The sequence below is a fragment of the Anopheles gambiae genome, chromosome 3 (genome assembly GCF_943734735.2).
Source record: "Anopheles gambiae chromosome 3, idAnoGambNW_F1_1, whole genome shotgun sequence".
Lineage (NCBI taxonomy): Eukaryota > Metazoa > Arthropoda > Insecta > Diptera > Culicidae > Anopheles > Anopheles gambiae.
The window spans coordinates 67,927,634-67,940,075 of record NC_064602.1 but is presented as its reverse complement, the minus strand read 5'-3'; the positions used below and the strand labels follow the sequence as shown (position 1 = coordinate 67,940,075).

The following is a 12,442-nucleotide window of genomic DNA, read 5'->3' as shown; positions in this document are numbered from 1 at the left end:
TTGTAGAGATAAAATCCGAACAATGAGAAACAATACGTAGAAAATTCTTTGTCCTGGGCACTAATGGGTTAAAAATAATCATTAAAGGCCGGTGTTAAGTATTTGAACGAACAATCGAATAATCTAAAGAATCGCACTATGGCCCACATATGAGCCTGGCAGATGATTTCCACCGGTTTAGCATCCTTAGCGACGACATTCGGGTCTAACGCTTATCAGACTTTGAACTTGCACAACAATTGCGATACCCTTTTGAACTGTGACGTAACAAGCAGACGCACACATGTTATCTTTATGGTATGTTACAATAAAGTTCTCTAATTATCTGACACTCTTTCCTATCACATTTCACTGGGAAAAACCTCTACCTCGTCTGAAAGCATTGCCATCTTACTTACACTATCACTATCAGCCAAGGCATTAAGAACTCTTACGCAATTCTTTCCAAGATCGTCTGGCGGTTATCAACGTACAGTGGCGGTCAACTAAAGTCGGACACCTCATATTTTCACCTTTTTTCTGACTTTGCGGCATCATGTACAGTTCCTTAGACCAATTATTGGAAAACTTTTTTCACCCATAGGTGAGGCCACTCTTTAGCTATGCACAAGCAAAAAATCAGACTGATATCTTTTAAAATCCCTTTAAGACCATGTATAAATGTGATAAAAGGTATAAAATATGACTGACAGTCGGACCGTCTTCGTTTCATTGCAAAATGACCACGTAATTTGCCAATATTAGCTTATATTATGCTTAAGTCATTTATAATCAGTTATTATTGGCCCATCGATTATTTTGGGTGGTCATCAGCGTATTAACCTATGCCAAGCGCGGTCTATGACCTTAATCAGCCAAATACCGTTTCTGCAATGTTACAAATGAAGTAGTATACTAATTTTTAAGAGAATTTCGATGTTTTTCATAATTTTAGAATTACCTAGTCTTTTAGAAGTATCAGAAAAGAATAACTAGTGAAAATTTACTGCCTAACCTGTCATTTAAGACTGAATTGCCTCAATGCCATTGTTCATTATTTAGATAGAATAATTACTGCTTCGAATTGGTTGACCATTTTTGTTCCTGGTTTGGTTATTGAGCATTTTTGAACATGTTAATAACAAGAATCGTATTTCTCTTCAGCAATATAATGATTACGACTTCGTGCCATAAGCGCTCATGCATCCCCATAATTTTCTAGATACCCTAACAAGTTCAATGGTTTTAAGCATGAATATTCCTTCTGGATTTTATCAGCCTGCGCGACATCAAAACTAATGTTTTTGTCTGATTGATGCATACATTCCAGATCAAAAATAAAATTATAAGATTTAAGAACCATATTGGTCAATATTGGCATGCTATGTGGTCATTTCGCTATGGAAAAAGACTGTCCGACTTTTATTGGACCGCATAAATATCATACCTTTTATCACATTTATGAACTGTGATCCGAGATTTTAAAAGATATCGGTCTGATTTTTTGCTTGTGCATAGCTAAGGAGTGTCCTTAAAGACATGTGAAGAAAGTTATCCAATAAGTGGTCTAGGGAATTGTCCGTGGTGCCGCAAAGTCAGATAAAAGGTGAAAATATGAGGTGTCCGACTTTAGGTGACCGCCACTGTACATAGTAGAGATGTGCACACTAAGTAATAGCAAGTGAGTGAGTCGAATCCAGTAAGTGCAGGGTATGGAATCAACTCAGCACGGAGAGTTGCTGTTTTTCGATTTTTCGTCTCTTATCGTGGTTTTCTATTACAAATGACTCCAGAACCTTATTCACACTGGAGCAAGGTTTAATCCCATGGCATCCCATACGAAACGCGTGAATCGTTAATCAGAACGGAGAGTGAGTGAGTTGGATCGCTAAGGAGTAATGAAAGGATGGAAGTACATTATTTTTTAAATAAACCTTTTGTAGAATCCACTGTTTATTCTTTCGCTTATACAACACTTGTATAATTCGCCGCTGAAGCACACACGTCCGTTGCGCTCGATCGCTCACGCTTGTCTGCCCGTTTACTCTGCCTCCGAACTATCTCCTGTCAAGTACGTCTCGATCTCCCTCTCTCTATATTCTCTCTCTATCTCTCTTCATATTCCTACACCTTTGAGCAGTGGATCGAATATTCAAGTATCTATAGCCATTCTTCTCTTTTCTCTAGTATATATGACAACTCCGAAGAACGGAGTATAAAGGTGACAAAAGCAAGCAGAACCGTCGACAAAAAAGAATATAAACGATTAATTACACATTATATTAGGTTTACGATACTCACCTGCTCAGTGTACTTTTTCATGGCTTTCATCGATTATGTGTGTTGTTATTTCCCTATTTTTTATATTCTTTTCATACCATCACCATTTTCTTTAGTGTCATCTTGAACATTTTCAATTTAAGCTGAAATAAAAATGAGCCAATAATATAAAAATCATTTAAATAGTTTATTACAATCTATTGTAGACGCGGCGGTCAACCGCGTTCGATACGACGATATGTGTGAGTACGGGCACCTCCTCCTGCCTGCTTGCTGCCCTGTTTACACTTTCTGCGCTTCGTTCACCCTTCTTTACTTGTAAAGCACACGAACGTGAAAGTCCTTCCCTTCTGAATGATAAATTAAATTAAACGTACGCACGGGGTGTGTCTCACTACCAACAACCCATTCTCCACGGTGATTAGTACTAGTGGTGGCTGCGCGCCATTTGATGTCATTTCAATAAAACAAGGCACTTTGCTCTGTGCGACACTCGCCTAGCGCACGTTGTATAATTTTAGATACATATATATAGCACATATAAATTAAGCTAAAACTTTCTTCTTCAAAGTTTACACAATTCATTTTGTGACCTTGTCTAGCCTAAGATTGGGGGTGGGGGAGGAGGTACAATTAGGTTAGCAGGTTTACTTGTGCCGCTGCTGCTCCCTCACTTTTGGGGAAATTGGACATTTGTACAGTGGCGCGCCGAGTGTGCGGCCTTTTGGAATGGACATACCATCAACTCGTGGCAAGATTAGCAAGTTTCGACAGCACCTTAATGAAGCGGAGCACTCACGTCCCGTCGTGGTGGAATGGTTGTCTCCACCGTTGCGAAGGATCGTGCGCGAGGTGTCTCATTTGCGTCACACTAAATAAAAAAGCAAATCCCAAACATATAACTGGGAACTGGGGTTATGGAAGACACTTGCACATACAAGTAAGACCGCTTATCTACACAGCTTATGTACACCACAATATCAGGGTTTTTTTTTAGTTTTTGAATACGAACCCTCATTGTCGCCGCGACACAAAATCAAAAACCACTGTACAAAATCAGTCCCCAAATTACAAATTACTAAACGGTTAACACATTAAATGGAAACAAAACGTGCCCGTACTAAGTGGAATGCATTTGTCAGCCGCCTACTCCGGCTGCTGCCGCCAAGAGAGAACAACGAAGGGCCCGGATTTTGGATACGTTAAGAGAGCACTTATCAAGGGTAAAGGCACGCACATTTCAAATACGCTTTCTAAAATGTTGTACTTTTGTTACATTACTGCTAAGGAGGGAAGGGATCGTGCCCCGCCCATTTCGTTTCGCATCCCTATGTGTATCTACAATTCAATCCAACTGCTGCTTTCCCGCTTCAACTCAGCTCGTTGCCCTCGTACAGACTTTCGCAGTTTTCTATCAATCTCAAAATGGGAGTAATATTGTACGGGAACAGCGTGTCCGCCACCAGCCGGCTGATCTGTAGCCGCAGGCTGATCAACACGGTCATCACACTGTCCAGTATGACGTTCGCGTTCGAGCCAGCAGCACCCGCCACCGCGCCACTATGATCACCGACCGGTGCTCCTACATTGCTGCCACTGCTGCCACCACCACCACCGACGCTCCCACTAGCAGCACGTAACCGATGCTGCAGCAGCGTGGCCGCATTACTGTAACTGTTGTGCCGGTAGTAGTTGTAGCAGCTCTGCGTAAACATGGCCCAGTTTTGCCGTATGTACTTGAGGAAGCGCAGCAGAAACAGCAAAAAGCACGTTTCCGGGCTGATCAGCAGGTCGAGAAAGAGGTGCGTTATGTTCGGCCCCAGATTGCTGAACTCGATGAACGTGTACACCGGGTTGAGCATCGCGATCAGCTCCGGGAACGCGTTGTTCCGGAAGGAGATGCCCGATGTCACGTCCAGCGTGCACACCATCGCCTCCACCAGATAGTCGTCCTGGTCGTCGAACAGGTGGATCAGCACCTTGCTGAAGTGGCTCTCCGGGTGGAACTCGAGCTGCGCCTTCAGGAACGTTTCCAGCTTCTTCACCACATCGCGGATGCTGCGCTCGATCATCTGTATCTCCTGCATGTCAAAGTCGCTGCTGTCCACGCTCGAGTCGCTCGAGTCGCACCGTATCTCCTTCACGATCACCGCCACCGCCTTCAGCACCAGCAGGGCCATCTTCTGCAGCAGCGTCCGATCGTAGCACGTTTCGGGCGCTGCCACCGACGCACTGCCGACACCGGCCGTCCCACCATCGTGCAGCCGGGCTAACCGCCGGTCCTGATACCGCACCATCTCGCCCTGATACCCGAGAAAACCGAGATGATTGCTGTACGACGATTTCGGCATCTTGTCCAGTATCCGGTAGTCCTTGACCGAGCGCACGATGTTGTGCGCCAAGCTGCCCACCTCCTCCGGGATGAGGTCCTGCAGCGCGAGCGTGCTGCCGTAGCACAGTGCCTCGTTGAACAGCGTCAGCATCTGGCGATAGATTACCGCATTCTTGGTAACGAGCAGCAGCAGCTGGAAGTTGTCGAGCTGCGAGTGAAACGGTTGCGTCTCCACCACCGACAGGTTCGCCTTCACGCTGATAATACTTTCCCACAGGCGCAGAAAGGTAAGGATGCAGGTTTCGGTCGCAACCATGACGGCCGGGTTGGAGCTGTTCGCCTGCGCCCGGGTGAGCGAGCTGATGTGCTTCACCAGGGCGGACCATTTGCCGCCGAGGATGTTGATCGTCTCGAACTTGATGCGCGTCGTGTCGAAGCTTTCCGAGTCGGTCAGTGTGATGTAGCGGCAGGTGCGGTGATGGTGGTGGTGATGGTGAAGGTGATGATTCGTAGTACTGTGCGTACCGTGACTAGATGCTGCTGCCGGCGGTTCGTTCGCTTTGGACGCGGGCGGGATGATCGAAGTGGATGCGGAGCCGGTCGAGGACGAACCGCCCGACGACTCGCCGCCTGGTGGATGGAAAATGCTGGCCGCTGCCGCCGCACCATCGTACTGCGACGATGCGTAGTGCGTTGCGAAGTAATTGTCCGCCAGTGAGGGTGCACCGAACATTGGTCCCGCACTGCTAGCCGCAGGTCCACCCGATCCACCAGCGGCACCAGGGGGAGAGGCCCATTCGCCAGCAGTTGCTCCACCCGCAGCAACATCACCACCACCACCGGCCGCTTCCTCCTCGAGCGGATGCTCGGTTTCGTCCTTCCACTCGACGATGCGCTTGATCACTTCCAGGCTCGCGCTAATCTTGCGCACCGCGTGCAGATCCAGCTGCCCAAAGTCGAACAGGTTCGCCACGATCTTTTCCAGCCACCGGTCGTCGTCAGGGTCGTCCTTGACGATGATCAGAAACGAGGACAGTATTCGACCGGCCAGGTAGCTCACGTACTTGCTGCTGCAGCTGCAAAGCCCGATCAGCTCGTCGATGTCGAGCGCCGGAAAGGCGGCCGCAAACGCCGGACTGCTCGTGCGGTACAGCCGCAGATGCGGGTGCGCCAGATGGGGGTGGTCCTCGCTGCGGATCAGATAGTTGCAGAGCTCCATCACGCCCGCGCAGATGTTGCCCTTGATGTTTTGCTTCAGGTAGGTGTCAAACAGCAGCTGCACGTTCGAGAGAAACTTGAGCAGATGCTCAAACGGCCACTCGGCGAGTGGGGCAGCCGGTTCCGGCCCAACACCTGCCGTGTGGCTGGCGCGATGCGCCTGAAACGACATTAGCAGCGCACCGGAATCGATCGTACAGAGACATTGTCGACCGATCGCTTCCTGAAACACGGCGTGATAGTCGACGGGCGCGGTGGCGGGCGTTTCCGGATGGTGGGTGGGACCGTTCGGACCGACCAGCTCCGTGCTGGAGTGTGTCGAGGCAAGCGCGTGCTCATCGTCCGACGAATGGTCCAGGGAGGAAGGGACCAGCTTCGTCGACGAGCAGGAAGGTGAGGATGAAAGGGAGGTGGACGATGAACAGGCCGACGAAGAGTTGGAAGAATTCCCACTGGAGCTTGCTGGTGTTGTGTTTGCGGTTGCCAACCCGTTGCTTCTACCACTGCCGGGACTGCTCTGACCATGCAGACCGCCTCCCACATTGCTCGCCCCTCTACTGTGGGCCCGATCGTGCTCTATCCGTTGCCGCTTGATCACCGGCTGCTCGTGGGACATGCGCTCGCTGCTGCCACCTCCATTGGAGGTAATGTGTCCTTCGCCTTCCGCTCCTCCCCCACTGTTCGTAGCTGTGCCCGACGACGTCTCGGTGGGGCCGGCTAGGTCGCTGTCCATAGTGCTGTCGCCAGGATCGCTGCTGTCACCATTACCGCCGTGCCCGGGTACCGGACCCGAGTGCTTTACCGTGCGCCCCTCGTTCTGCAGTACCATCCGCTGCGCGGGGGCCAATCGGCATGCGTGTTCGATGATGGTTTGGAGTTTGTTTGTTACTTCTGTGTATTTTTTTACTTCTACTCTACCCTGTTTTTGGTCCGCAAAAGGCCCTTTTCACTACAGCTTACAGGTTCGTCGCTTATGCTTTAGCGTTGCACATTCTTCTTGGATGCTGTGCCCGCTGGTATACGCAAAGTTTAGGGCGACTGAATGCATGCCGGGAAGCCTAAAATGGGACAACAAAGTGAATAAAATATGTTAATTCATTTTTGAAAGCACACAAATCACAAATTTCTCGTTAAATTATCAATTTGTTATGTTTCTTTAATATGTCTTCTTAATATTTCTATGCGTTTTCTACATGCAAAGAAAAACCTGTATTTCTCATCAATCTCAGAATAAGAATTATAACTAGCTAAGAAACAATAGCTAAAATTGCAACTACATAGAAAACAAAATATGGTAAGTGTGAGGGAGTTTTGAAATCATTTGATGGATTATTTCAATGGGCATTGATTCTGTTTAAAAAATACAATGTTTTAATGTAATAGTTTTATCTAGTTTTAATACGTTAGCCAAAATGTACGAAACAAAAAACCTGTTTTTTATCACTCAGTTGATGGTACATGGACGAATGTGCCGCCTTTGAGGTCATACTCTAATTTTAATGAGCAAAAAAGAGTCACTGATGTCCTCAGATAAAGGAAACAAATATAATAATAATCTAAATACAAGATCAAATTGTCAAAAGACCAAATTTTCTAAATGTCCTAAATCGTACACAGGGATCAGATTTGATCTGATATCAATTTGTGATTAGATCAACCCCAGTTGTGGACAAGATGGGCATTGGTATAAATGATTCAATTGTGAAGTACCATTTTAAGAATTATATGGATCAGAGGCTATATTAGCCTAGATCGATGGAATTAGAATTCTTCTGTCAGTACCGATGCCAGCAAGCGATTTGACATGATAATTCTACTCGCTAGTATAAAAACTCGCAGCAAATCTAGAAAATCTAAACGAAAACAAGCTTTAGTTCACTTTTGATTGAGCGCTCTTGGCGGTTAAATTCTTCTCGGCACTTTTCCTGCCGTGGTAAAAGCTGTCTAATGCGTTTGACGTACGAATTTCTTACCACCTTCCCAGTGTAATAGGGCCATAATGCGGGCCGGGATAGTTTTATAAAGGATACGGCAAATATCATATTATTTTGACAATTTTCATCAAAATTTTAATTCTTACTACGACCAAGACAAAATCAAACTACAATAATAAAAAATGTTGAATTTTAAAAAATATTAAGTATTTTTTTGTTCAAAAGAGATTTAAACGTTCCAAAGTAGTGAAAAAACATGGTATGTATTTTCAGGTGTAAACAATGACTTAGAATTTATAAAGTTTGATTATGTTTTAACAAACTACAATCATATTGCAAGGCTTTTGTATGGATTATGTGATGTAAAATTACAAATTATCCTAAATCTGCTCAAATACCTTGTAAAATTATCAAGATTCTTAGAAGAGTCAAATATTTATGATTTACAAACAAAATAGGTGCATTAGAATAAAATATGAATACCTATGAGGCAAAAATTGGTCAAAAGCCAACATATGGTGAGAACGACTGTGTATTGACTTTTAATTTTTTTTTTTCATAATAAAGAATGGCCATTACCTTCAATACCTTGAACACCAATTTTGAATTGAATGACTAGGGCAATGACAATATAAATGGCGCAAAAAAAATTGCCTAAACTATTTATTAGTCTGTGAACTGTACTGTAAAGCCCATAAAAGAATTGCATACAATGCAAAATGCTATGCTAATTTCTGTTTAGTTTGATCATTTTTATCTCACTGTCGCACTTCGAGAAGACTTTGGGCAGTGCTCCAAAAAAGATCACGATAATGATCCATTTTCGATCGATCATCAACCATCAACCACACACTCCACGTAACCAATTTCAAACGTCCCCCCTTTTAGACAGTGGTAGCATAAATGTCTTGGCCCAAGGTACCACCTTCGTTCAAAAACGGGGGCCAGAGAAAGAGAAGACAAAAAAAGGCAGAAATATTGCCCCAAGGTCGAATCAGCGTACGAATCAGAGAAAAGTGGCCGAAGCATAAGCAGCATCCGTCGCCATAGCAGCAGCAGCGGCAGCAGCAAAAAACATGTTGAGCACGTATGCCAGTGTGTGTGTATGGGAAGAAGCGTGGTCGGAACGCCATAAACCCATCATGGCTAGAAGAACTTCCAACGCGATTCCGTGCGGTGGCCACATTCCGCGTGCCCATGAATGGAAACATTTTTTCACCCGTTTTGCTGCTAGAAAGATCAACATGCCTTAAAGAATACCCTCAAAAATGTATCTTATTGTGTGAGAAACCACACACACATACATAGATAGAGAGAGCTCAAATAAAAAAGGGCTCCAAATCGATTAATACCGCATTCCCAGCGCAGCACTACGGGCAAAAGGGCCACCGCACAGTAAACCACCACACACACACGAACGCGTTATGCTCCCCACTCTCCCAGGCAACATTAAAAACAGAAAAAAGAGCCACGAGAGAAAGAAGACTCTCTAGAATTTAATTCAACATAAGACACAGGCGGAAAGGAACAAAAAAAACCCGATATATCCGAGAAATATGCTCCATTCGGGTTCCCCTCTACAATGCGGCGTGAATGCAATATATGCGCGCTCCCCGGTTGCCCCGTTTCCTCCCCTGAGGGCGCATTATCCCTTTATCCCTTCTGCTTCTCCTCTTAATTCGCTGTTGCGTGCCCTTCTTCGGGACCTTCCTTCGTTGCTTTTCTCCTTTCCTTCCATTTTCTCCGTCCCTTGTGCTTTGCCCAATCTTTGCCCATAACCACACACACACACACACACACACACACACACACAGGTATGTATCGTGTATACGTGCGTGTGCGCAAACACAAGCGCGCGCGCGCGTCGTTCCCGGAGCGGATCGGAGTCCCGAACCATGCCCGGAAGTCATCAAAATTCCTCAGAACCATCCTCCCCTTTTTTAAGTGTGTGGCATTTTGGAAAGACGCCGATCTCTGATAATGGATAACGGAGTGGAAGAGGGGGGCGGGGGTGTCAATCTGCGCCACATCCTCGTCTCGTATGGAAGGGCGGAAGAAAAGCGTGTACAGGGAAGCAGGTGAACATCATCACCACCACCAGCAACAAGGTACGATGATGATGATGATGATGATGAGATGGTATGCGCCCTTTCCTGTGTGCTGTGCTCTACATTCCTTTCCTTCGCAAGCTTATGCGTCGGTGAACTATTAGGGTTCGATCTTCGTATTGGCATGCTTCAACGTCTTTCGCGGCAAAGTTTCACGCGACAGTTCTTACTAAAAGTGGATGTAAATACATGTAAACGCGACATTCAATATTGCCTACCATCATAATGTAATCCATGCCATGCGCATCGATGATATCCCGGGGAGTCTGTGGCCACACAGGGAAACGGCAGATTGAATGAATGAATGGCCTGCTACAGCCTCTTCAGCTTCGGTGTGTGTTCCTTTAAACGTTTTTGCTAAACTATGCGCGATCAAGTATGCGGCGATCACCACTACACACGCACGACGCCCAACGCACACAGCCGACTCGTTTTTTTACTTCTTTTCGTCTCGATCAATCTCTTTCTGTCTCGCTTGGTCAGCCGTCAGCTTCACACACCGATCTTGAACGCGTCGCACACACCCGCTTCTCCCACACACACTCTCTACCAACCAAACTCACACAACTATACCGTACGCACACGCACACAATCAAAACGCAGACAACGCGCTCCCTCCGTCCGTTTCTATATGTACGGATGTGTGTGTTGGTGAGTGTGTAAGTGTCAAAAAACAGTAGCACTTTCAAAATATTTCCCTTTTTTGCATACGATCCGCGAACAACCTGACCCCTGGGGGGCGCACAGAACGCTTCCCTTTTCCAAGCACTACGTGAAAATCACTGCACCAAGCACGACGGCAAACGGAAAGCGAGCAACGGATCAATATTGGACGATGAATTTCCACACTGCACGACGTACTTGGTGTGCTCGTCCACTTGTTGCTTCCGAATCTGAGCAGGGGCGAAGCAGTTTGCTTTCCAACACAACACCAGCAAAAAAACGCCTTTTCCTGCACCACAAACACTGAACCGCACGCTGCCACACTGCGCTACACTTTCCCCGCCCGATGGAGTACACTTTTACCACCGGAAAACGGTGAAAAATGCCACAAAACTACGGCACAGAACGCTCCGAGCTGCCCGAAGAGACACACGCACGATTTTTTTCTAAGATGGCGGCTGTTTGATGTCAAAACTGCTGCTGGGCTCACGCGTTCGAGCAGTGAGACAGCCCGTCGCACTCACGCGCGCGGCCGTCAGTGTGGCCAGATATTTTTGCGGTTATCGATAGGTGCATCAAAATTTTATCTGTAGTTTTCGGTAGGAGTTTCAAATTTTGTCGGTAGTTTTTTTGTATGTTTCTAATCTGCACGAGAAAATAATGCTTTATTTATTCACAGAAGATTAATTAGTTTGGTTCATAGCGGTTACGGTTACACGGTTACGGTTCCGAAGTGTCAGCCTGAAAATTTTACTAGGGATTCTAAGCCAAGGAAAGATTGAGATGCGCATTTACAACACATCCAAATTCATGAATCTCTAAAAATTCGTGAATGTTTGGAATTCGAATCACTCATCGGTGAAGATTCATATCTCAAGTGCCACAAATCCACTAAACGACCACTAAACGGATTCTAAACGACTCAAGCTGTATACCTAAACGGAATATAAAAAGACTTCGATTAACAGACGGCAAACGACTCATGCCTTCTAAAAATAGAAAAAGCTGGTGGCGTCACCTGTTGGTGGGAAAGCTAGCTGTTGTGTCCGCACAGAACAAACATGAGACATGAAGACAGTGTGTACGGCACAAACAGAATATGTGATTTATTCTACTCTTTGGTATGGTAATAATTAAACACGTATATAAATAATAACGCATACACACACACACACACGCAATGCGGGGAGAGGACGACTGGTCCTACTCGCGCCGCGATCCTCACTGAGGACGTCACAGGATGACAGTGGTGCTGTCAACAGTGAGCCTTCAGGATGAGGCAGCGGTCTGTCCACAAGATCTCCCCGTTTTAATTAGGCCGGTACGGCTTAAGCCGTCGCAGCGGTTTTAATGTAAATAAAACCGGCGTGGCAAGCGTGCGGCTCATGTGGCGCTTTGTACGGGAGGGAGGAGAGTGTTGACCGGCCTCCGTGCCTAACGCTCGAACGGGAGGAGCGTTGGGGGCTGCAACAGGGGGCAGCCGATGTGCTGCGCTCGCTCGTTCCGTTGCAGCCGCTGCGGTGTTGTTGTTGTCGGTGTTGTTGTTGTTGGTGTTGCTGTTGGTGTTGTTGTTGTTGTTGGTGCTGTTGTTGTTAGTGCAACTGCAGCATGATGCTGTTGTCGTAGGCCGTTGCACCGGACGCCGATGATCCTGATGAGGCAGCTCTCCGGATGCTGCTGCCATTGGGGCGTCAATGTGCGGCTGAGCAGGGGGCGGCTGTGGTGCCGCGTGCGCTTGGACCGCTCAGCCGGTACCGCTGCACAGGGGCGACCGTGATGTCGCTGCCGGTGAACTGCTGTGCAGAGCGCGCAGGATGATGATGACGTTGACGATGATGATGAGGGTACACAGGGGGTGACCGTGATGCCGCGCACGACGACTGTGACCCGGGACACATACGATGTTGCTGCACAGGGGCGACAGTGGT

The 12,442-nt window shown here is 46.7% G+C and overlaps 1 protein-coding gene across 1 annotated transcript; it reads right to left on the bottom strand.

Annotated features, from left to right (window-relative positions):
* Positions 1-2,427: 2,427 nt before the first annotated feature.
* LOC3291155 (protein lines) lies at positions 2,428-10,993 on the bottom strand. Its single transcript, XM_061656477.1, has 2 exons — positions 10,070-10,993; positions 2,428-6,867 (listed from the first exon to the last, which is right to left on the bottom strand). The coding sequence occupies exon 2, from the start codon at positions 6,636-6,638 to the stop codon at positions 3,630-3,632; it is 3,009 nt and encodes a 1,002-aa protein (XP_061512461.1). The 5' UTR covers positions 6,639-6,867; positions 10,070-10,993; the 3' UTR covers positions 2,428-3,629.
* Positions 10,994-12,442: the final 1,449 nt, after the last annotated feature.